This window comes from Andrographis paniculata, unplaced genomic scaffold (assembly GCF_009805555.1).
Source record: "Andrographis paniculata isolate CXL003 unplaced genomic scaffold, ASM980555v1 Contig78END, whole genome shotgun sequence".
Classification (NCBI taxonomy): Eukaryota; Viridiplantae; Streptophyta; class Magnoliopsida; order Lamiales; family Acanthaceae; genus Andrographis; species Andrographis paniculata.
Genome location: NW_026137615.1, coordinates 4174437 through 4197797, shown reverse-complemented (window position 1 = coordinate 4197797; position 23361 = coordinate 4174437). Strand labels below are relative to the sequence as shown.

Here is a 23361-nt window from a genome sequence, read left to right as displayed (position 1 = left end):
TTAAGAATGTATTAGTGAAAATAATTATCATATAATATAAATAAGTACAAATTAATATTAAGGTAACTCATTAGTTTAATTAAAATTTAAAAAAATAAATTAAAAAATAGTGTGTAATTATTTTTCAAAAAAAAAAAGTGACATGAGATGCGGGACGGACAGAAATGACAATGTGGACATGATAAGTGAAACAGAGAGAGTATTATTAAAAAATATATATCAATATATTATTATTTTTATATATTTTAAAAATATTAAAAAATGATTATTTTTATATTATGAAATAATTGTAAAAAATATTTTTGTTGAATTATAAATATATATTTAATAATTTTAACAAAAAAAATGAAAATAATAATAAATATGACGTACAATATGATTATATTGAAAACATAGTCGTGAACATGGCCTAGAACATGGCTGTGTTCAGAACACGGGCAGGAACACGGCTGTGTTTAGAAGTGCAGGGTAACCAACACGGCCGTGTTGGCTGCTTGGGACGCCCAGTCACCTTCTGAGTCATCCAACACGGCCGTGTTTAGTCTCAGTCAACCATCTTGGGACTAAAATTGATAAATTTTCGTTTGAGTGTGACCAAATTGATAATTTTTTTTGAATGAGACCAAAATTGATAATTATGATATTGAATAAGACCAAAAATAATTTTTACTCAACATTCTTATTATACTATTTATAATTATTTATTCATTACCATTTCAAAATTAAAGCCTTGTTTGTTATATAATATAGAACAATATAATATAGTTGGTAAGTATTAAATGTATATATATATATATATATGAATGTGTGTGTGATATTTAATGTATATAATATTTAAAGATATATAAATATATATATCCAAATTGTGTATAATGTATCTTCATAGTTTCAATATATATATATATATATATATATATAGGGGTTAATGGACCCCTACAAAAACATCCACATTACACCTACTTAGCAAGTTGTGTATTACTTGCAATACATACGTGTACATAACATTGTTATATATATATACATATATTTATTTTATTTTTTAATAAACATATTCAACCCTTCTTTACAATTATCACATTAAATAAATAAAAATAATAAAATTACGAGTAGATAAAATTATTTATTATAAATAAATCATACAAAAATTTGAAGTATATAATTATATGTAGTATTTTATTTTATTTTAATATCAATTAAATAGTGCATAAATCTATTTAGCCGAGTGACTAAATTCTTAGGTTTCAATTTTTTTATTTGAAAATAATTTAAATAATAAAAAATATATTATAAAAATTTCACGATAAAGAATATCAAAGTATAGCATCATTTGCAGGGCATGCACATTATCGATCATCTTACAAGAGCATAAATGTGTCTAGTCTAAATGTAAAACTCAAGACAAAAAATTTCCAGGCATCGGCAACCATGATTAAACAACAAGAAAGCTAATCTTCGAGCTCGATGATCTTTACCACAGAGGCATCTCCAACTTTCTGGCAAATGACGACGCGATCATGGGACTTGATGAACCCCGAGGCTTTCCCATGGTCGAGCGCAACCTTTAAAATCGATTCATTTGTTGCATTTGTAGACTCCGCCTATGGATAACCACAAAACGTTGCATGAATAATAAAAGCGCCCGTATATTTGACAAAATTGTTTTATAATCACCTATGATTTCAAGTCTATATTATTCTTTTTTATGATTTAAAGTGAGTTTTCTTGTGTTTTAAAAAATATTACATATTTATTTTTTTATAAAAATCTTATGCAATATTATTAAAAAACATATCAAAATTTCATATAAATTTTAAGAGATATCATACATTTTTTTTTTCTTATGCCTAATATAATGTCTAAATCATGAATAGTACGATGTAGGGCAGGCAAACAGATCAGGTCTAGTTGGGTTCGAGTTCGGGTCAGCTTAAACGGGTTACAAAACCTTTGACCTGAACCTGACCCATTTAATTAAAAGGGTTGATATTTGCAACCTTACCCTGACTTTTTATTAATCGGGTCAATCTGAATCTAACTCGTATAACCCGTTTAATCTAAAAAATTAAAATTTTAATTTAAAATTAAAATTTATACTAACAAAAATTTTAAATGCATAATATATATACATATTAAAGCAAGAAATTATTTATTCGTATCATGAAACCGATATTCAAGAATTGAATTAACAAACACTACGTAATAGTACACAACACAATCCTTTATTTTTTATTATTTATTTTTATAAAATTGGCCATAAATATTGAATTGTATTGATAAAATTTTAAAAATATATTTAAATTTAAAATAATATTAATTAAACAGATTGGACGAGTTATTTTCAGGTCGAAAATGTAGACCTTAACCTGACCCATTTAATTAAATGAGTTAAACTGGTTTGACCCAATTATTAATTGGGTCGAAAATCTCAACTAAAACCCAACTATTTCAGGTCAAGTTCGGATCGGATTATCAGGTCGGGTTAATTATTGCCAGCCCTAGTATGATGCCAAATTTTAAAAACTTACAGGGTGACGAGGATCAGCAAGCAGAGGAAAAAGCGAGCGCACTATCAACGACTGTCTTGCCTTTAACATAGCCAAAAAAAGATCCATCGAACAAATTTAATTTTACCATGGGGTAAAAATTATTGGCATAAAAAGTAAATCTTGATAGAAAGATTTACCTCGAATGCACCGGTGAAACTCCATTTCAATTGATCTGTCTTGAGACGAGGGATGACAACCGATAGAACAGGCATAGTTGGTCTATACTTGGCAATCAATCTGTGCCATGGCGACAGTGTATTGAAATCAACTTATCATACCATTGCGGGTTCCCACGTTATTAAGAAAAAAAAAAAAAAAAAACTTCTTGGTGCATTCGATGCCATACCTTGCAGCTCTTCCAGTCGACGTAAAACATATGATTACAGAGGCCTTCACCTTGATTGCAGCCCGGACCTAAGCACAACAATGGATATATTCATGCAACTGTAATAAATTCCGAGCTCATCGTGTTATTTATGTACATAGATTTTCATACCGCGGAAGAAGCAATGGATTCCAAGTGAGTCATAGGTTCGGTGATGTATCTTACGGTCCTCTTGAAGTATTGATCTTGGTTAAAGACTTTCTCCGCCTGCAAAAACAATGGCGGTGAGTTCTTCCACGGATAATTAACTCGAACAAGTGTTAGATGATTGGAATGTAGAGCGAATTAGACCTACCTCAGCACAAATTCTGCCTACAGTAGAAATAGATTCGACAGGGTAATATCCGCGGTAGGTCTCGGCGCCGAGAAGGATTGCATCGCATCCTGCAGCATTGGCAGAGTACATGGCGCCAAGTCATAACGAATTTTCAAATTCTAATAAGAACAAGCATAATAATGATACATGTGAATCGAAGACCTAATGAATCTTGGGAAGCATTTACCATCCAAAACGGCATTGGCAACATCAGTTGCCTCGGCACGAGTAGGCCGGAGATTGGCAGTCATGGTGTCGACAACACGAGTTACGACTGCTGGCTTTCCAGCCATGTTGCATTTGTATATAGCAGATTTCTGAAACAAGAACACCTGCAGATACAGAATAAAGCACCATATGTTAGCTAATATATATACTTGGCAAAATTGCATGAATCCCGCGTATGGTTTTACAAAATTACACCAAATTCCTCGTACTTTCAAAATTACGTCAGTCTCCCTCGTAGTTTTCTAAGATCTGCATCTAACAAGTTTTTTAGTATTTCATGAAGCTAAAATATAAAAAAAATATATATATTTGTAATTTTAGTGATTTAGAAATAAAGATTCTGAAACTCATTCGCAGTTTAAAAAATAAGGACGACCGAGGAGATTAGATGCAGAGTCTATAAGACCAAGAGGAAGTTTAACTCAATTTTGAAAGTATAAAGGATTTGACGCAATTTCTTCAAACCACATGTGAACTTTGTACAATTTTACCTATGTACTTTATGTGTGTATATATAGTTTTTTGTGGATCACAATAATGTGATCTGTAGAGAATTTTGAAGAGCCACAGAGTTTATATCAATCAACATGTGTAAAACTCGCAAACCAACCTTTTCGGGTGGAAGATCTATGCCGAGGGTTCCTCGCGAGAGAATGATACCATCTGCCTCATTTAGGATCTCATCAAAATGAGTTAAACCCTGCCAAGATCACACAATGCAGTCAGATTTTAAATGAAATTACTCCAGATGAAGATTTTGAATGAAAGTAAATGCACCTCGAAGTTTTCGATTTTGGCAAATATTTGAGTCTGGCTTAGATCACCAAGCTTGGCAAGAAAATCGCGGGCCTGTGTCATTCGACATAATCAGATTCTATTCTCAGATTCGACCAAGATAACATAGTGCTTGATAGGGGGAAAAGGTTTCTTTGGTGTTTTACCTGACGAACATCGTCTGCATGGCGTGTATAAGACAGTGACAATAAATCAATCTTATTCTGAACTCCCCATGAACTGATAGCCTGAATTCAAGAACAATGGCATATTGTAGAAGCTGCAAATTACTCATTTTACAAGTTAAAAGCTAAGCCACAAACTACAAAAGTAGGGCCAGAATAAAAATTGCTGCTTAATCTTTCAAGTGTCTATAAACATACTTAAATTCCACCTCTGTTCTTGATTGTCACCGCCAACACATACACAAGAATTGAAGCATTTATAAAATTCTTCAGAGCAATCAATAAACACTAAAAAATCCATTTGAGGTTTAAAAATCAAGTGGTGTTGATTATTTAGTTTCATTTATGTGTACTACAAGTATTGAGTTAAAAATCCCTGATACACACACACACACACACATATATATGTATATATTTGTGCATCTTGGGAACCCTTTGTTCTTGGATTCAAACAAAGAATGGATCCAAACAATAACAGTTATGGATGCAAAAATAAGCAATTTTCGTGAACATTACATATTACATACATCTACAATCACCACTCACCTCCTTGTCCTTATCAGATAGAGTAGGTAGACTAATGTGAACTTGGGAAACATGCAATGTAAATAAGGATCCAGCTAAGGTTGCTGAATTCTTGATATTGCAAATCACATCATTGTCTTTTACTTCATCCACCTGCAAACCACATGCAATTTCAAAAATGAAAAAACTTGCAACAAAATAGTAATGATTCATCCATCCTAAGCTGAAATGTAGATAATGAATCCAGAAACAAAAGCAGAATGTTTTATACCACAACTGATCACACTCATTCCTATTTTAAAAAAGGATTTAACACAATGATCATGATGAAACAATTAGCAAGAACTTAATAAACAATCAAATCATGCACCCGTGTAGGTATAATGTGTATGTAACTATGTTTATATGTGTGTATATATATATATATACCTCCAGCCAAACAGAAGTGGATTCACTTCCTGTGAATAGGTACTGTCCGATGAAAAGGGTGTCTCCCTGTGTAACTGCCTGCAAACAATTAACTTCATCAGAAGATCATATACAAGAAACGAAGTGGACAAATTCATATACTCTTGGTAGAGATGAGAAACATCTTTGTCAGAAAATTAAAGAAACAGAGAAGAAGAAAAAAAGGTGGGGCAAGAACCAAGTTCAGTGCCAACCTTGGCCAATCCATCAAACTTGATTGGCAGAACTCCAGAAGATGCTTCCTGACCTCGATCAGGTGTGAGAACAACCTTATCATCTTCCTGGAGTGTTATAGGATTCTCACTTTTATTTATAACTTGGAGTTCAGCACCTGCAGTGTCTAGCATAACCTGAAAATTTGTTGTTTCCAGCATCCATTTAGGAAGTCGAATAAGAATTTTACTCCCAAAAATGATGGATTCTGAAATTAAGGATATACCTTCATTTGATTAGCCTCTTTCAAATTTGGTTACAGATATCAGAATTCTTACTTTAGTTCTTGAAAAGAACGAAGCAAATGAAAAGCATAAACTCTTTAAGAGGTTAGGTTATATTCTTACAGCACATAGTTTCTTCGATTTCTTAATAGCTGTTTTCAAATTCTCCAGAGTTTCCTGATGATACGCCGCATCGCCCAATGAAAAATCAAATCGTGCCACTGTATTGTCGGAGAAGACGAAAATCAAGACCAAAACCGATGATAACGGAAAACGGAAAGCAAAATTGAAGATAATGATTCTATTTACCCGACATTCCAGCTTTAAGGCAATCGCTGATAACCTCGACGGATCGAGACCATGGCCCCAACGTGCCTACAATCCTCGTCATTGCAGGGAAAAAGCTCTGCATCGCGAAAAAACACCATACATTTCATGCAAACACAACGCCAAAATCGATCCTCGGAAAGCTGAATGCTATCCAAAGACAAAATCAACAAAATCTCACCGGTTTTGGTGGCTCCATAATCATTGCCATCCGGATCGGTTCCTCTAGCAGCAAGTGGTTCGAATGCATTTTGTTTCGATGATCTGTGTGAATGCAAGCTAGAACGAAGTAATCCGAATAAGAGCACTTCTATGTTCCACACGAACAGAGAAATTTATGTAATCGAAAGCAACAAATATCAATATAATACCACTGTCGATGAACAGGGTGCAACTTTTACTTTCTATATTTTATTGCTTTAAGTTATCGATGAACAGTATGCCCCTGGCAGCACTTTGAATTCCAACTCTCCCACAGTTTGTCGTAGAATCAGTGAACTAGACTGCGGATCGAGCGAAAACAATGGGCAAAACCACACCTGTCGCAGGAATTGCACGGTTGCACCGATTTCGTATTGGCACTTTTCAGCATCGTGGCCGCGTGACGTCGGCGCCATTGAAATGCATGCTTCTGATCCGAGACCCGATCTCCATGCTGCTGTGATTTGAAGAGGTCCTTCGCCATTAATGCTTCTTGACTTGTGACCCACGAGCCAGGCCGCACACAGTCCCGCACTCGCCTTGCATATCGTGGGCCCACCTCATCGGACACGTGGCAGAATATTCGCTCATCGGTGCTCTGCGCCGGGTGTGGACAAGTAGATCTCTTCAATCACGCTAAAAAAAATACACTGAAACACTTAACACCGTTATCAATATAATATTATTTTCTCTTTAACTGTCATTAATCTCTGTCGTTAATCTCTAATAATCCAAGAGTGTGTTTGGTATTGAAAATTAGCAGAAAAGAAATGAAATTATTTTTATTTTTCTTGTTTGTTTGAGTAAAAAAAATAAAAATTGAAAAATAAATTATTTTTATTTCAAGTATTTAATTTTTTATGATTTTTTTTAAAAATTATATTAAAATATGATCTTACAAAATTTCGTATATAATTTATAAGTTTTTGTTTTAAAAATATTTTTTCATGATTTTCATTGGCTAAAATTGTCTTTTGTTAGATTAATCATTTATTTTTGTCCGATCCATTCATTTATTTTACATTTTTCAACTGAAATTTCTATTCTATCAAACAAGAGAATTAATTCTCGTTCTCTACTCAATTCTCTCTCTTCAATTCTATTATTTACTCTCATTTATCTGCAATTTCATTATAAGTACCAAACGCCCCCAATTGTTTCTGAATCGAGCCCCCAATTGTTTCTGGATCGAGGGAGTATATTACCCTTCCTCGTACCAAATAAAATATATATATTTTTTAATTTTTTATGTCTCATATCATTTTCTTTTTATAAAAATATAATTAAATATTTTAATTTTATAATTCATATTTTAATTTTATTAAATTATTAAATTATTTTAATTATAATTATTTATATTAGTATATTTTTAATTATATATCTTTAAAATTCTCATGCTTATAGTAATATAGAGTATTTTTTTATAGGGCAGAAAACGTATTATAATTAAATAAACACTTGTTTATGTTATATATTCTTACAACATAAATCTTATTATTAGTATTTCTGTAATTGTAACGGTTTTATCACTTCTACGAATAGAGTAGTCACTCTATACCTAATCAATTTATTTATTCTGTGATATGTTTAATTTAACTTTTTTAAAAAAATAATTTCTAAATTGGGTTTTACAATGATGGTCTTGCAAGTTTTTTTTTTTTTTTAAAAAAAAACTAAAATGGTGATCCATATATTATGACCGATGTGACGATGATATGTTAGTTGCGTTAAAGTCGGTCAGGCCAAACAACATAGAAAATTCGGCACCGAAGGATTATCTTAACGAATTATTGTTACTTACGGAACCTATTTTCAAATGTAATTTATCTAAAGGTTTAAAATGATAAAAAAATTTAATATTCCCTCCGTCCTAAAAGAAGTGCCTTGGGAGTTGGCACGGGAATTAAAGAATAATAGTATTTAATTGAAAGTTAGTATAAAATAGAATGTAAAATACTAAAATATACTTACTTTTTGAAGGATTTTAAAAAGTAGATTAGAGTAATAATTAGGGGTAGTTTGAAAAAGTATGAATAATTTTGCTATAAAGTGGAGACCACGATTACTAAATAAAACATGACAATTGTTTTGAGACGGAAAAAAATGGAAAAATAAGACAACTCTTTTGGAACGGAGGAAGTATTATACAAAACTAAAAAAATATATTACCTAATAAAAAATTAGCAACAAAATAATTATTACTCCAACAACATAATAAAATTACAGAGTGAGTAAAATTATTTATTAGTATAATCTATAAACTTACTATAAAATTGTTAATTAAATAATTTTAACAAAAAAACCATAAAAATACTCTATATCAATAAAATAATTAAGTACTAGTATATTATAAAATTTATAATTAGATTGAAAATTTTATTTTGGGGTTATTATTGAAATGGGTATGCTCGAATCCATTCTAAGAGTGAGTTGATACTTATAAAAATAGAGTAATAAATTTATAAACAAGAATTTATTCATCGTATAATATTTTCAAAACAAAATTTTAAAAGTATCCAAACACACCCTAATTCCGGACCCGATAATGAAAACGGGTCCGGTACAAGTGAAATAGGGCGGCACGCGCAAGCCACGTGCCCACATGACGGCCTCGATCACGAAGGTAACGCCTCAGCTTTCAGAATCGCCGAAACGAAACCCAATCACCTTAACGGCGCTCCTTCTTTTCATGTCCTCCGTCTACTCCGCTCCGTTTCCGTCAACTTGACGCCGTCCATGGCCTCTTGTGGCGATGACTTTTCCCTCCTCGACGACCACCAAAACCCTAACCCCGCCCAACCCCCAACCGCCTCCGCCACCCAAACCCCACCCCCACCCTACCAGATCAACCCGTACGACCACGACTCCGATCCATTCGATTCCGAGCCCGATCCGAATCCGATTTCCGGAAAGCGCCTCATCGATCGGGATGAAATCCACAGCGGAACGCCGAAGAGGTCGAGATTGCCTTCGTCGGGAGGGAGCGGGGACTACAGGAAGGATCGGGAGGAGTGGAGTGATACGGCGATCGGATGTTTGCTCGAGGCGTATAGCGAGAAGTTTGTGCAGTTGAATCGGGGGAATTTGCGAGGAAGGGATTGGGAGGAGGTGGCGGCGATGGTGAGCGAGAGGTGCGAGAATCAGACGAAGAGCGTCGAGCAGTGTAAGAACAAGGTTGATAATTTGAAGAAGCGGTATAAATTGGAGAGGCATCGGTTGAGCAGCGGCGGCGTTGCTGCGAGTCATTGGCCGTGGTTCAAGCAGATGGAGCAGATCGTCGGCAATTCTCTTGCCGCTAAAGCTGCTGCGGAGGAGGAGAAGTCGTCCGTCGGCGTTGGTGCGTCCTATTCCGCTAGACAATCCAAAAGGTATACATACATCTGAAAGCTGTGATTCCTAATTCCAGATCGGGGAACAGAAATTTGATCACTGCTGTGGTTTATAGCAGCAGTTCTGTATCTTTTACCATGATTGAAATCTGGACAGTATAAACTGATGCTGCATTCCTTCCTATGGGAACATGTTTTTGACAGGCTAGGAACATCGATCAACAGTACCAGTGTTCAAATTAACAACGCCAAATTGAAGCCATCGAACAATCTCAGACGACGAAGAGTGGTGTTCAAAATTAGCGGTGCTGCTCTAGCTGGAAGTGCTGCTGCCCCAAACAATGTAGATCCAAAGGTGTATTTTCTTCTTCCTAGTTAACCTGTCGAATTGAAATGCATGCTCTGTTTTATACTGAATCTCAAAGGCACAACCTAAGATACGATGAAACCATCCTACCTTAAGAACATAGAGCTGTCTTTCCGCCTCTTCGATGATATTATATAGACGATTAGGTTTTAGAACAACTTTCTCCCTTCAGAAATACCTTTTGCTTGCTAAATTACGAGATAGAATGCATTTCCTTCACTGAGCTTGCAAATGCTTTTAAACATTGATGTTCTCTCCATAAGTTTGATTTCTTTCCTGTGCCCTCTTGCGCTTCCATCTTACAGAATGTCCTCCAATGGTGTGCCACTGTAAGTAAGAAACTTCTTTGATTTGGAATTTGGGGAAAATTGGGCTTTGGAGAGTCCTATTCTGTTGGATTTCATACTCAGAAGATGCAATTTGTAGCTTGATGCATATATTTTTATCAAACATTGAATTCTTTTGAATGGTGATTTGGTAAACTAGGTGGTCTGGTGCTCGAACATTTCATCATTTCATTCCTTTGGTCTGGTCCTATTCTGTGATTTATTGTGTAATTTGGATTGTGATCAACAAGAACCTCAATACCTGTATGATAGAAAACTATTATTACTGAAGCTGTGATTTCTAAACTCATAACCTCAAGTTTGTTCGGAATCTACATCAAAAGCATCGAAAAAAATTCCTCCATGTTCTTAGCTTTAACCTTTGATTAATTTTGTAATCGTTCATGTCACAGGTGGCAATGTTGATTGCAAAAGAAGTTTCATTAGCTTGCTTTGCTGGAGTTGAGGTATCAATACAAACTTCACATTCGTCATTTACTTGTCTTTCTGCGTGTCTATTTTTGCCCACCCTTAAATTCTGTCCTAGGTGGCTATAGTTGTCGGTGGTAGAAACTTCTTCTGTGGAGATACATGGGTCACCTCAACTGGATTTGATAGGTGCACTGCATATCAAATCGGGTAAGTTCTCTAATTTAAAGTTGGGTTTTCTTTATCTGTAAAACAAATTATGCAATGTTTTCTCGGGACTGTTATGTACTTTTAGATTCAACAAATTTGCAAAAGAAAGGAGCTGATTGGTACTATCCCAAACACATTTATCGATAACTCTTTTTTGCTGATCATGTATTGTACACTTGTGAAAGCTTGTGGGATCAATATCTCCACCTCGTGTAGGCGAATCAATAATTCATTATAAGCTACAATTCAACTCTGACCTTGATTCTTAGCACAATCAAGATCTTGGGTCCGTGTACAGGTTAAATGCTTCTAGTGATAGTGTCTTCGTTAATATTTATCCATGACTGATATGAGGCGCATTTTCCCTCTGGTGCTTTTCTTGTTTTCGCTTACTGAAATAAAATATACCTTCAGCATTTTAGTCACTGATTCTGCCTCGGTTTCCCATTGAAACCAGAATGATGGCGACGATGATGAACTCCATACTGCTTCAATCCACACTAGAGAAAGCAGGCGTGCAGGCACGTCTGCAGAGTGCATTCTCCATGCCTGAGGTTGCTGAGCCTTACAGCCGTCAACGAGCGATCCGGCATCTTGAAAAGGGAAGGGTTGTAATATTCGGTGGCATTGTAGCAGGCACCGGGAATCCACTCTTCTCCACAGATACAGCTGCAGCATTTAGAGCATCCGAGAGTATGATAATGGCCCGTCCTTCCAGGGATGGAAATGGTCCGGGTAGACCCGACCCGGACCCGATCCATTTATTTGGAGTTGGGTTCAATTATTTGAGTATCAGGTCTGGGTCAGGTCTAAGAGTGGACCCTATCCGGACCCGATTAATATATTACTAATATATTGATTATATATATGAAAAAAAATAATTTTAATAATATAAATTATATTAAAAATATGATTTTAGTTTAATATATTTATTTTTTATTATTTTATTATAATATTTTTGAATAAAATATATAAATCTTAGTATATATCGGGTTGGTGTCCAATTTTAAATTAAATTTTAAGAATTGTAAAAGATTTTTTCGGGTTTGTCGGATCCACCTGGTTTTGTCGGGTATGGTCAGATCCGAGTATAATTGGGTTTCGGGTCAAGCCATGTGTGTTCGGGTCCCGACCATTGCCATCCCTACGTCCTTTGATTTCAGCTAATCGTCTCTGTCATCTCTAGTTACATTAATTTACACACCTCCAAATCTTTTGTGCAGTTCATGCTGATGCTGTCCTGAAAGGTACAAATGTGGACGGCGTCTACATTTGCGACTCTAGAAATAACAGCGTTACGGCAGAGCACATTTCTTTCCGGGAATTGGCTTCCTGGGGCACGTCCCCTATGGATAAGATGGCCGTGACATTCTGCGAGGAGAATGGAATTCCAGGTTCCCACACTGTCTTTTTATTTTTGTGCTCGATGTGAATAATTGAAATTTGATTTTGATTTTGATTTTCGCAGTTGGCATATTTAATCTTCACGAGCCGGGAAACATCTCGAGGGCGCTGTGTGGACAACGAGTTGGAACGCTTATCGATCAAACAGGCCCTGTAAGTTGATTGTGTGTGCATTTTTAATTAAATTACGGTTTTTCCGTATGTTGTGTGATTGTTCCTTAGGTCACTAAATAGATACATAGATTTGTTTGTACAATATATATATATACATACATACATATGCATATACAAAGCTCCTAATGCAGTGCCTAATGTGATTGTTGTCCATGAGGGGTAAGAAAACAACATGTTGTATGCATTGTTGTCGCCGTGTCCCGATACCACGGTGTAATAGCACTTTTTGGAGAGCGCCAGGCTTCACCGCCCCGCCTTATTACCGCCTTATTATGTAATAAGGCGGCATGGCGACGCCAAGGCATGTCCAAATTAATACAACCCTTAGCCCAAACTTACCTCACTCCGGATGGAAGTGGGAGTTAGGGTCTGAAATTTAAAACCCTTAAATCTGATTCGATCAAATTATCGAAACAGCTGCCGCCTCCGAGTCTTTATAATATATAATTTTAAAGATAGTATGCTGCGCTCGCCATGGCGGTATGGCGGTCCACAAGTGCCGCGCCGCAAAAGAGCACCGTGACAACCTTGGTTGTGTATATTTGTTACCTTTTAGGAAAATCGATGATCAACTAGTATATAAGGGTACTGATAGGAGTTAATTAGCATTAGGGGTGGGCAAAAAAGTCAAGTTGAACCGCCAAACAGCTAAACAGAATTGAATCAAACCGAATTTTTGGTTCACCAAACAAGTTCGTTCGAATACAAATATTGTATATTTGATAGTATTTGTTTTGATATTTTTTCCGGTTCGGTTCAATCCAACTGAATATATTTGTATATTTATATTAATGTTAAAAATTTATATTTATAATTATATCCAGTTTGGTTTTAGTTCGGCAGTTCAGAATATTTGCAATTATTATTATTCAATTGGAATTTTAATTATTTTTTTAATGTATTTCTTCTTAATTTTGGTTTGATTCAAATTATCCGTAAATATTGCAATATTTTGACCGAAATTTTCGGTTTGGATATGATTTGCGGTTTCGGATGTTTGTACGGTTTGGCTTGAATACTTAGCATTGTCTTGATTAGTCGTATGATAATAGTATAAATAATAATACGCGGCTATTTTGAAGGATGGTATATTATAATTTCTAGGATAATATAAATTTTTATATAAATATTATTTGGATAAATTAACCCTACACATTTAGGTAGGATTAATTATCCTTAATTAGGATATAAGTATAGCATACTTGAATATTGAATTTTTACCATTTTATCCTAAATATGTGATTACATTTAGGGCAAACACACTATAATTGATCTCAGATTATGAGCATAATATTGCGTGCGTTAAATGATAACGCCGACTATGCTAACATAGTCCTTGTCTATCAACCATCTATTTTTACGAGGAAGAAACATATAAATTACTATTCAAATTAAAATAAAAATAAATAAAAGGCCAACCAATCTATATACATTTGACGAACAAAATGCATCAAATGAGAAACAAAAACAATGCATCAACCACTGGTTTAAACAGACCAACGAACAAATCTTACGCTAATTTACCTTAACAAATAGTAACAAAAAAATCTCCCGCCAAGATACAAACAATTCATACAACTGCCTGCCCCCGCTCGCGCGACAAACTTGTGCAACAGCAGCAGTGCTGAAACTTGGCGACACAATTTCATGCTACCAATCCGTCGTCCGTATTAGCCAAAGACGGCGACAAAGAATTCCTCGAGTCAATGTAGTCCTCCCCTAAAGGCGACTGCTCGACTCGAATCTCCTCCACCATCATAACCACCTCTTCCATCCCTGGCCTCTTCTCCGGCTGCGCCACCACACACGCCATTGCCACGTGCAGCATCGACACCAGCTCCTCCTCGATGTTCTTGTACCTATATAGGTAACAACAAAAATAAGCAAAATTCAGTTCAAACACAACATAAAAATAAGGATTTGGACTTTAAAATTAAGCCCGAAAATTTTCTAGATTAGGCCAAAATGGCCCAACACAATTGTAAATTGGAATAATACATGATTTATTAAATAAAATTTAAATTTAATTAATTTTAAAAAATATAACAAAGTTAAATGTTAATTATATATGTATATTTAAATTCTTAATTACCAATAAAAAATATTTGTTTCATAATTGAATTTATTTTTAATTTAAAAAAATTATGCTAAATATATTTTAAATTTTAAAAGAGCGACCGGCATGGCTGGTATGATTTGAAATAGGACTACATCTGGCTTAGATTTCTTAAGCCTGATGTAAAATCCGAACCAACCTGAAATTGTCACATCTACTTTTACCTCAAGAGCTCGGAATCAAACACCTCGGCAGTCCACTCGTCCCGCACCACGGACCGGACCCAATTGGGCAAGTCGAGCGACGGGTCCCGGCCCGTCAGAATTTCGAGCAGCACGACCCCGAAGCTGTAAACGTCAGCCTTGTGCGATAGTAGCTTGGTTTCCACCTGCTCGGGAGCTCGGTACCCTCCCAGCCGGGATGTCGTGTGGGCGGGGCTCAGCAGCAACGATAACCCGAAATCGGAAATGCATGCAATCCCGTTTTTGTCGAGCAATACATTGGAGGACTTGATGTTCCCGTGTGGGATTCTTGATCCTATGTGGTCGGCGTTGTTGTTGCCTTGGTGAATTCTTGCGAGCCCTCTTGCGGCTCCGAGTATCAGGCTGACTCTTGTTGTCCAATCAAGCGGAACCCTTCCCGGCCCTCGCCTCTCTACATATGTCACGGTCCAGAAATCGAAAATTAAACTATCTTTCTTTTCTTGTATTCGAGATGAGATGACGAGAAACATAAAATTCAAATAACATAAAAGTATAAAAAATTGAAAATATATATCATTAATTTTAATTTTATTATTATTATTATTATCATTATTATTCATTCCACGACATCCAAAAACACACCATTATGGTGTACATTCTACTCGAAATTAACATCAAGAAAATCCTTTCCATTCAAAAGTTTCAAATCCATTACACCAATCAAACACCAACCAACACAAAATAAGTTGGTCATCTCAATTTCAAACTAAAATCAAGAAAAACATACCATGAAGCAGAGAATGCAGACTCCCATTAGGAAGATGATCATAGACAAGCAATTTCTCTTCCCTGGCATAATAATATCCCCTCAATTTCACCACATTTGGATGCCTCATCCTCCCAATTACTTCCATGTACTGCTCAAACTCTTTCCTCCCACAAGGATTTGCATCTTTCAGCCTCTTCACCGCCACTGTGCTTCCATCATCAAGAACAGCTTTGTACACACTCCCCAAATTTCCTATGGAGTACAGATATTCAGAAATTTTTCTTGTAATTTACACTGTGAATTGAATATCTAACGTTACCTTTCCCCAGCAGCTCCGCCGACGCCCGGAGCAGTTCCTCCAGCTCGAATTGCTTCTTCTTCCTGTCAAAGAACACAAGTTTGCTCTTATTAGTTGAATTTGTGCCGTCGCTGCTGTCGCCATTGTTGGCGTACACTCGCTTTTCGCTGGAGTAGCTGCTCCTGCTCCTCTTTCCGCCCTCGCTGTCGGCCGCCATGGAATTGGTGTCCTTTGAGGTGCTGCAGCAGTAGTAGCAGACTGCAATTGAGGCGAGCAGTAATAGGAGCACCGAATTGGCTGCTACAATGGCTACTACAGCTCCGTCGCTTAGGCTGTGGCGGTGGTGGTGCTCGATTGACGGCGACGGAAGGGAGGTAGGGTTTGACGGTACGGTTTGGGCGGGAGGAAGCTTTCCGGCGGACGAACAGTTGGCGAAATTAGGATTTCCGCCGCCGCAGAGGTTTGGATTGCCGGAGAAGCTACTTGCTCCGTACCTCGAGGATAAGCTCTTCGGTAGAATTCCAGAGAATTCGTTGTTGGAGAGGTTCAGATCTTTCAACTGAGGAAGCGAATCTAGAAAGTTCGGGAGAGTTCCAGAGAGAGCGTTACTTTGGAGCTTTAGAGTGAGGAGGCGCGACAGTTTGGAGAATTCCGACGGAATGGAGCCGTGGAGGTTGTTGTTGGAGAGATCGAGGCGGAGGAGGCGGTGGAGCGAGGACAGTTCCGGCGGAATCTCGCCGGAGAAGTCGTTGCCGGAGAGATATACGAGTTTGAGATTGAGGCAGTTAGCGAGGGAATTGAGAGTACCGTTGAGGCGGTTGCCCCGGAGGTCGAGGAGGCGGAGCTGTTGCAGCGACGAAAGTGCGTCGATCGGACCTCGGAGGTTGAGAGACGGCAGCGCGACGGCGGTGACGCGGCGGTCGGTGCAATTTACGCCGATCCAATTGGCGGCGCAGGCGGTGGTTGCTTCGCCGGTGGTAGTCCAGTTGGAAGTAAGCGTGCCATGGAGGTCGGTCTGGGAGAGGAAAAGAGAAAGTGCGGCGGTGTCATTGGCGGCGGAGACGGCGGCGGCGGAGGAGGCGGAGATGGTGAGGAGTAGAAAGGAGAGTGTGGTGAAATCCATTTGGCGGTACAGAGCGGGAAGTGCGGTGGTGTATGAATAAGGCACCGTTAGGTTTAATACACGTGACTCGGAGACTCTTTAAGGCTAGAAAATTAGTGAAAATAACAATTTTTGCTGGGAGAAAAATTCGTGAACAAACAATGAATATGAATTTACGGTTGTGTTTTTACATGCAATAATTACAATTTTTTTATACATATATGAAAATATATCATTTCATATCACGAAACAGGACACTCAAATAATTATTTGAATAGTAAATTAAATTAAATTTTAAAAATACACACTTGAAAAAAAGTATAAATATATATATATATATATTTAAAAAAGGGTAAATAGTAAAAATTGAAATCTTGGGCTAAAGAACCATATTGAAAATTTTAATAACTATCAAGTAGGATCTTAATTTATTGAATAGATGGATTGATTAATAGGTTATTGGCTAAATCATTTTGTTTATCTTTCACCTTATACTCTGTCCGACTAAACAAACCATGTGTAACAGGCAAGACCCGGAGAGTGTATACTCTCACGCCACTATGTCTTTCTTATGGGACTTATTTTGATTCAATTTTATTTTTTAACGTAAAAATACACAACCGTTATCGCTATCCGAAAGTACGCACTGAGTGAACTCCTGGCCAAGCCTAATATTCTGTAAACTAAATTCGATAAAATAAATCATACTAGACAAACCATGGGTGACAAATGATCTGAAAGCGTCAGGAAGTTTAAACCTATTACCTAACGAGTACGAGTAAATCCACAATTAATAATGAATCAATAACATAATTGCATCACATGACCATCCCATAATAGAAAGTCAAAATATTTAATTGCAAAAATCAGTTAGTTGGATGGAGAGTAACAGTGTTATTGCCTGTGTTAAAAACTTTATTGTTTTCAAGTTTATTTCTTTTATCAATGGACTACCTATCACCATTCTTACCAATCCAATTTTTCAAACCTCACTCATTTAAAAATAACAAAATTTAATATTGATTTCCTTGAAAAAAAAATGTTATATTTAATAATTATTTTATCAAAGAATATAAAAAATAACTCAAAATTTCAAATATAGAACACCCTGTGTATACTTCTGTTTGTTTGGGGTTTTAAAATAAAAAATTTCACTATTCAATCTATATGATTATTAATAAAAATATACTATTATTATTATTTTTTTTTCAAAATACATCATATCAAAATACTTACGACTTACAAAAATTCAAATCATCAGCCAAATTAAAATCAAAACCAAACAAACAATTTTATTTTCATACTATTCATCAATAGATAGTTTAATATATCACATTATATGCACATCAAATACCTTGGGTGGATTTGGTTTGTATTTTGTAATTTTTTTTTTTTTTTTCATTTTATTAGAAATAGTGGTTAAATATGATATTTTATACATATATATAATACTATATATTTTTTGAAATAATAGAAATGCATAATTAAAAAAATGGGAAAAGAAAAAAATAACAAAAAAGAACAAAAAATCATATATTAAATTCAACTTTGTACTATTATTTGTAAACTACCTTGAAACTATATAACACTTTCAAAAACATCCATAAGGTTTGTTTTTTCACAATTTTAAATTCAAATAATACTCCCTCCGTTCTTTAACAATCTATTAATTTTTTTTTTATTTTGGTTCATCCCATAACAAAGTATCAATTTTCTTTTTTAGTAATTGTACTATCTACGTTACATTACAAATACCCTTATAATTATGTTACACAAATGTCATTACCTTTATATCATACAATACTAATAGGGTTAATTTAGTCTTTTTATCTTTATTTCTACTTTATCCCAATATAATACTAATATTTCTAAAACTCCGTGCAAAAAGTAAATAATAGATATGGGACAGAGTGAGTACTGTTTATCCTATATATTTTCTTTTTTTAAAAAATATATATATATACATTATTTTTTCTTATAAAATATCATATCAATATATTATTTAAATAAAAATTCAAATCAACATTTAATTTCAAATTACAATCAAACAAAAACAAGTAGAAAAATTAAAGTAAACTAAAAACAGAATAATACATAACCAAAAAGCATGTGAAATGTGGAAAAGGTGAGGCTGGCAGTAATAGGAATTGAAAATGAATAAATAAAATTGGTTTTGTCGGGAGAAGCAGTGAATGAGAATGTCAAAGAACAAATGGATAACAGCTTTGATTCAAAGAAGATTTTGATGTGATTTCTCACCACCTTATTTATTATTACACTATAGTTTAATTGAAGCCGGGATTGACGTTCTAAAACCATCATCCTCAATTATTATAATCATACCATTGCATTGCATTGCCTTTTTTTTCATTACTCCATCAGTCGTTCAAACGTGTACTCATTTGACCGAATACATATTTTAATATAAGTGAGTAATAATTATTAATTTTTTCTTTATAATAAAAAAAATATAAAAATAGAATAATTTTTCACTTAATAAAGAAATAAAAATATTTTTCAATGACAACAAAAAAAAATAAAAATAAAAATGAACATATATTTAAATACGGAGGGAGTACAAAAAAAAAAAAACACTCTTTTTTGTCAATCTCTTTTTCTTCTAATAATGTAATAACTACACTGGATAAATTGACTATTATTTAGTAAAATAAAATTATTTATTATAAGTAAAGAATATATAAATCTAATAGATATAAAAGTAATAATATTAACGAACAAGTATTTGGCACCAAAATTAACTTATTTAGTTTATATTTATAAATTTTATATTCCATAATTATTTATATTTATATTTAGTTTTAGTTTTAGTTTTATTTAATATATAATACTAATATATAAGTTTTTTTCTACTCTAATTGTTTACATTTATTAACTTTCATTTAATACACTCTTTCTTTTTCTCCAAAGTAATTTTTGGAATTATATAGTATATTAAAAAATAATAATATTTTATTCTTAGTAAAAATATTTTTAAAAAATTAATATTTTTGCTCTTTGACTTTTTGCATAAATTAATTATACATGTAATTTATATATTTATAATTGATGTAAAATTTAAAAATATTTTGATATTAGTGTTTAATTATTTTTACAAAAATAAAATTAAAAGAAATTGTTTTTTAATGAAACATGTGAAAATAATAAAAAGAATACTTTGATTTGAAAAAGAAATATTCGATGGCAATTTTTGTATGCATTTCATTAACTTTTATAAATATTATAACTAAATTTTAAATACGTCCATAATTCAACTTTTAAATAAGAATTATTATTTTTTCAATAATTCAACTTTTAAAATTATAAATAATATTCAAAAGTAAAACATAGGATTGATTAAATAAGACCAAAGTCTCTTACCAATTATGGAGTGAGAGGTTCAATGGGCAATCATAAGTAGCCCAACTAAATATCTTTGATGGACTAATGGGCCAAATAAAGAAATGTAAACACAGTAAGTATGTTTCATGGGCTAATGGATTGGAGATTTGTTTATTAAAAAAAAAAAAAAAAAAAAAAAACATATCTATTACCTATTTTTAATTTTTCAATTATTTTAACAACAGTATAGACACATATTTAATAAAAAGACATAAAAGCAACAAAAAAATAATAATAATAAAAATACAAAACATTATTTTTGTAATATTTTTACAATTCTCCACAAAATAAAATAAAATAAAATAAATGTTAAAGAAAAAATAAAATGAAATTATAAACACTAGACACTAAATTTTTACTAAAAAGTTTTAATCTAAGATACACACCAAACCCCTTCAGTTTTTTTTTTTTTATTATTATTATTATTATTATTATTATTTTTTCTAATATACTGTATATATTAGAAAGAATATTCAATGATTATATATACACGAATACATATCTTTTATAATATTATACTTTGATTATGATATGAAAGTGTTTGGGAAACAACATTTGAGCTTTTAGCTTATTGAATAGATTTTTCAAAAAGCTAATTTAAGTGTTTGTGTTTAGTAAATTAGCTTTTTGAAAGAGCTTTTTGGACCAAAAAGCTAATTTATGAAAAGCTGGCGTTTTGAAACAGCATTTTCATTTTAATTTTGGTTATTTCTTATTTACCCTTAAACTTAATTATTTATTTTTTACATATAAATATATTGTTATAGTAATATTTATTAATTATTTTTAATATATTTAATTTATTAAATTAGTATTATTTTTTTGTAAATTTAAAATAATTACTATTATTAATTATTAGATATAAATTATTTTATTTGTAAAATATATAATTTAAAACTAAATCAAATAAAAAAACAAAGATTATTAATTTATTTATATATATTAAAATAATAATTAACATAATAAAAATATATATACGAAAGATTTATTATTTTATATTTTACATAATTTTAATAAAAAATTATTATTTTTTAGTAAAAATAATTTTCTCAAATCTAAATAATAAAAATAAAAATAAATATTTTATAATATTTTTATAATTTTCAATAATTAATAACAAAAATTCTCATAAATTTCAAACCAAAATGAACAAAATTAAATATTTTAAAAAATAACATATCAATGTCTTTAATAGTCATTTTATGTATAAACAACTAATATCAAACCATTGTTTTACCAAACACTTTAATACAAACAATTAGCTAGTCATACCAGCTAATTGAATCAGTTAAAAACTGTCAGCTAATTACCCAATGCACTCTATATCTAATATTTTATAATAGTATTACCAATAGTGACACCATCCTAAATCAGAATTATTTTTACCCTCATGCTTTCCACCCCAATATTCCACATAAAATTGTTGTATGTTTTTTTTTTAAAAAAAAAAAAAAAAAATGCATTATTACAAGCAATGTGACATCAAGATGGACAAAATAGATCACACAGCCGGCAATCAAATATACCTTATGGAAGATATAAATATACATATACATATATATGGATATGAAAATGAAACATAGCAAGAGCCAAGAAAGCTAGCACACCTGAAATGTGATGTCACTTGAAATTACCTTAACTCTTCTTCGAAAACCTGGCAAAAAAACAGAGCATAAAATGACTACAGTGGATATGAACTAACTAAAAATTCTCATTTCTGCAGGGGACAATTAGTTCATGAATGAAATCAAGCCGATTATGTCGATATATAAAGATGACCACAGAGGCTGGCAGTAAATTCTTAGAAGAAAGAACAAGCAAAAGATATAACCAACAATCACAATCTTTCCAAAGTAGAAGAAATAGACTGTTTTTTTTTTCGACATTGCTCGTAGATTGCCATTGGAAGCTGCTGATTTCAAAGTGCATTAAGTTATAAGGAAGTTGTAATCATTGATCAAGATGGAGGACTAGGTGCATTAACATGAAGAACAGGTCCACTCCTAATTTATCATTTCAGTAGCAAATATTTATAGATTAATGCTTAACAATTGATATCTCCCAAAAAATAAAGAACAGAGACAGAAGGGTTCATAGATTTCATGCTCAATGTCACATAGCCAATTCATAAAACCAGTGCACACAACAAGACAGTTTTCGATTTACCTAAACGAAAATAAGAAAGAACAAATAAGACACTTAAAAGAGAATTAAAATAGAGCTGCAAAAAATTACGTACATGGAATTGGAATAGTTTAGTGTACATAGGAATTCAAATAACCTAGAAATATCTTCTTTTATTTTTTCTCAATCTAACAAACAAGATCAAACAATAAATTTTATGGAATCGAAGAACAAAGGGTGCCTTGTTCCTTGAAAAGTTCTTGAATATTAAACGATCATCTCATCTAAAAGTTTAATCTATCATTAATTACATATTATATAGTCTTCCATCAGTAATAAAGGCACGAAATAGTCAAAACAAGAAAATATATCAGTATTCCTTAAACTGAAATGTTCTTTTAATCCTATGGTGAGCTACAAACATGAATCCATCTCTTTCCAATCACTCTCTGGCTGTAGTTTTAACCAAACAGTAAGATGCTAATGCTTTAAGCCCAAATTTAGCGCTTCCGACGAAAAGAAAATGCTTCTGACTCATCAAATATCAACATTATGCCCAATATTGTTTATTCACTGGTCCAGTTTTATCCAAACTACTTTCGGCACACTGATCTTTCAATCAACCTTCAGTTATACGTATGCATTTTGTCTCCTCAAATATAAGGACCACATCTACAGGAGGATCAGGCTCCATTCAACCAGTCAATTTATGATCATGTAATTATTGAAGCTCTGAGATAAAAACAAGCACATGATACTGAATAAAGAATTATAAAAAA

At 33.3% G+C, this 23361-nt stretch overlaps 3 protein-coding genes across 4 annotated transcripts; 1 reads left to right on the top strand and 2 right to left on the bottom strand.

The window, feature by feature from the left end:
- Positions 1-1300: 1300 nt before the first annotated feature.
- On the bottom strand, positions 1301-6845 carry LOC127239538 (pyruvate kinase 1, cytosolic-like). 2 transcript variants are annotated; one of them, XM_051257736.1, is made up of 17 exons: positions 6563-6845; positions 6373-6470; positions 6174-6270; positions 5988-6085; positions 5622-5777; positions 5389-5466; positions 4981-5112; positions 4417-4497; positions 4253-4324; positions 4086-4175; positions 3435-3579; positions 3227-3315; positions 3043-3138; positions 2893-2960; positions 2684-2783; positions 2526-2585; positions 1301-1598 (listed from the first exon to the last, which is right to left on the bottom strand). In XM_051257736.1, the coding sequence occupies exons 2-17, from the start codon at positions 6439-6441 to the stop codon at positions 1446-1448; spliced, it is 1584 nt and encodes a 527-aa protein (XP_051113693.1). In that variant the 5' UTR covers positions 6442-6470; positions 6563-6845; the 3' UTR covers positions 1301-1445. The 2 variants fall into 2 exon arrangements, with proteins under 2 accessions (XP_051113693.1, XP_051113694.1); XM_051257737.1 differs by lacking the exons at positions 6174-6270; positions 6373-6470; positions 6563-6845 and having other exon boundaries at positions 5622-5848.
- A 2197-nt stretch (positions 6846-9042) lies between these two features.
- On the top strand, positions 9043-12782 carry LOC127239621 (uncharacterized). Its single transcript, XM_051257858.1, has 7 exons — positions 9043-9760; positions 9926-10076; positions 10828-10881; positions 10962-11053; positions 11511-11746; positions 12277-12447; positions 12522-12782. The coding sequence occupies exons 1-7, from the start codon at positions 9129-9131 to the stop codon at positions 12617-12619; spliced, it is 1434 nt and encodes a 477-aa protein (XP_051113815.1). The 5' UTR covers positions 9043-9128; the 3' UTR covers positions 12620-12782.
- Positions 12783-13998: 1216 nt separating this feature from the next.
- LOC127239619 (leucine-rich repeat receptor-like protein kinase PXC1) lies at positions 13999-17139 on the bottom strand. Its single transcript, XM_051257856.1, has 4 exons — positions 15979-17139; positions 15678-15911; positions 14912-15341; positions 13999-14490 (listed from the first exon to the last, which is right to left on the bottom strand). Exons 1-4 carry the CDS (start codon positions 17078-17080, stop codon positions 14277-14279), a joined length of 1980 nt encoding a protein of 659 aa, XP_051113813.1. The 5' UTR covers positions 17081-17139; the 3' UTR covers positions 13999-14276.
- Between the last annotated feature and the right edge of the window lie 6222 nt (positions 17140-23361).

Coding starts and splice junctions, on each gene's coding strand:
- LOC127239538 (XM_051257736.1), bottom strand. CDS start 6,441: ATGCATTCGAACCACTTGCTGCTAGAGGAACCGATCCGGATGGCAATG. Junction 4,176..4,252: donor CCAAAATCGAAAACTTCGAG/GTGCATTTACTT, acceptor TGATCTTGGCAG/GGTTTAACTCATTTTGATGA. Junction 2,586..2,683: donor GTTTCACCGGTGCATTCGAG/GTAAATCTTTCT, acceptor GCTATGTTAAAG/GCAAGACAGTCGTTGATAGT.
- LOC127239621 (XM_051257858.1), top strand. CDS start 9,129: ATGGCCTCTTGTGGCGATGACTTTTCCCTCCTCGACGACCACCAAAAC. Junction 10,077..10,827: donor CAAACAATGTAGATCCAAAG/GTGTATTTTCTT, acceptor TTCATGTCACAG/GTGGCAATGTTGATTGCAAA. Junction 12,448..12,521: donor CGAGGAGAATGGAATTCCAG/GTTCCCACACTG, acceptor TGATTTTCGCAG/TTGGCATATTTAATCTTCAC.
- LOC127239619 (XM_051257856.1), bottom strand. CDS start 17,080: ATGGATTTCACCACACTCTCCTTTCTACTCCTCACCATCTCCGCCTCC. Junction 15,342..15,677: donor TCTGCATTCTCTGCTTCATG/GTATGTTTTTCT, acceptor TGACATATGTAG/AGAGGCGAGGGCCGGGAAGG. Junction 14,491..14,911: donor TTTGATTCCGAGCTCTTGAG/GTAAAAGTAGAT, acceptor TTACCTATATAG/GTACAAGAACATCGAGGAGG.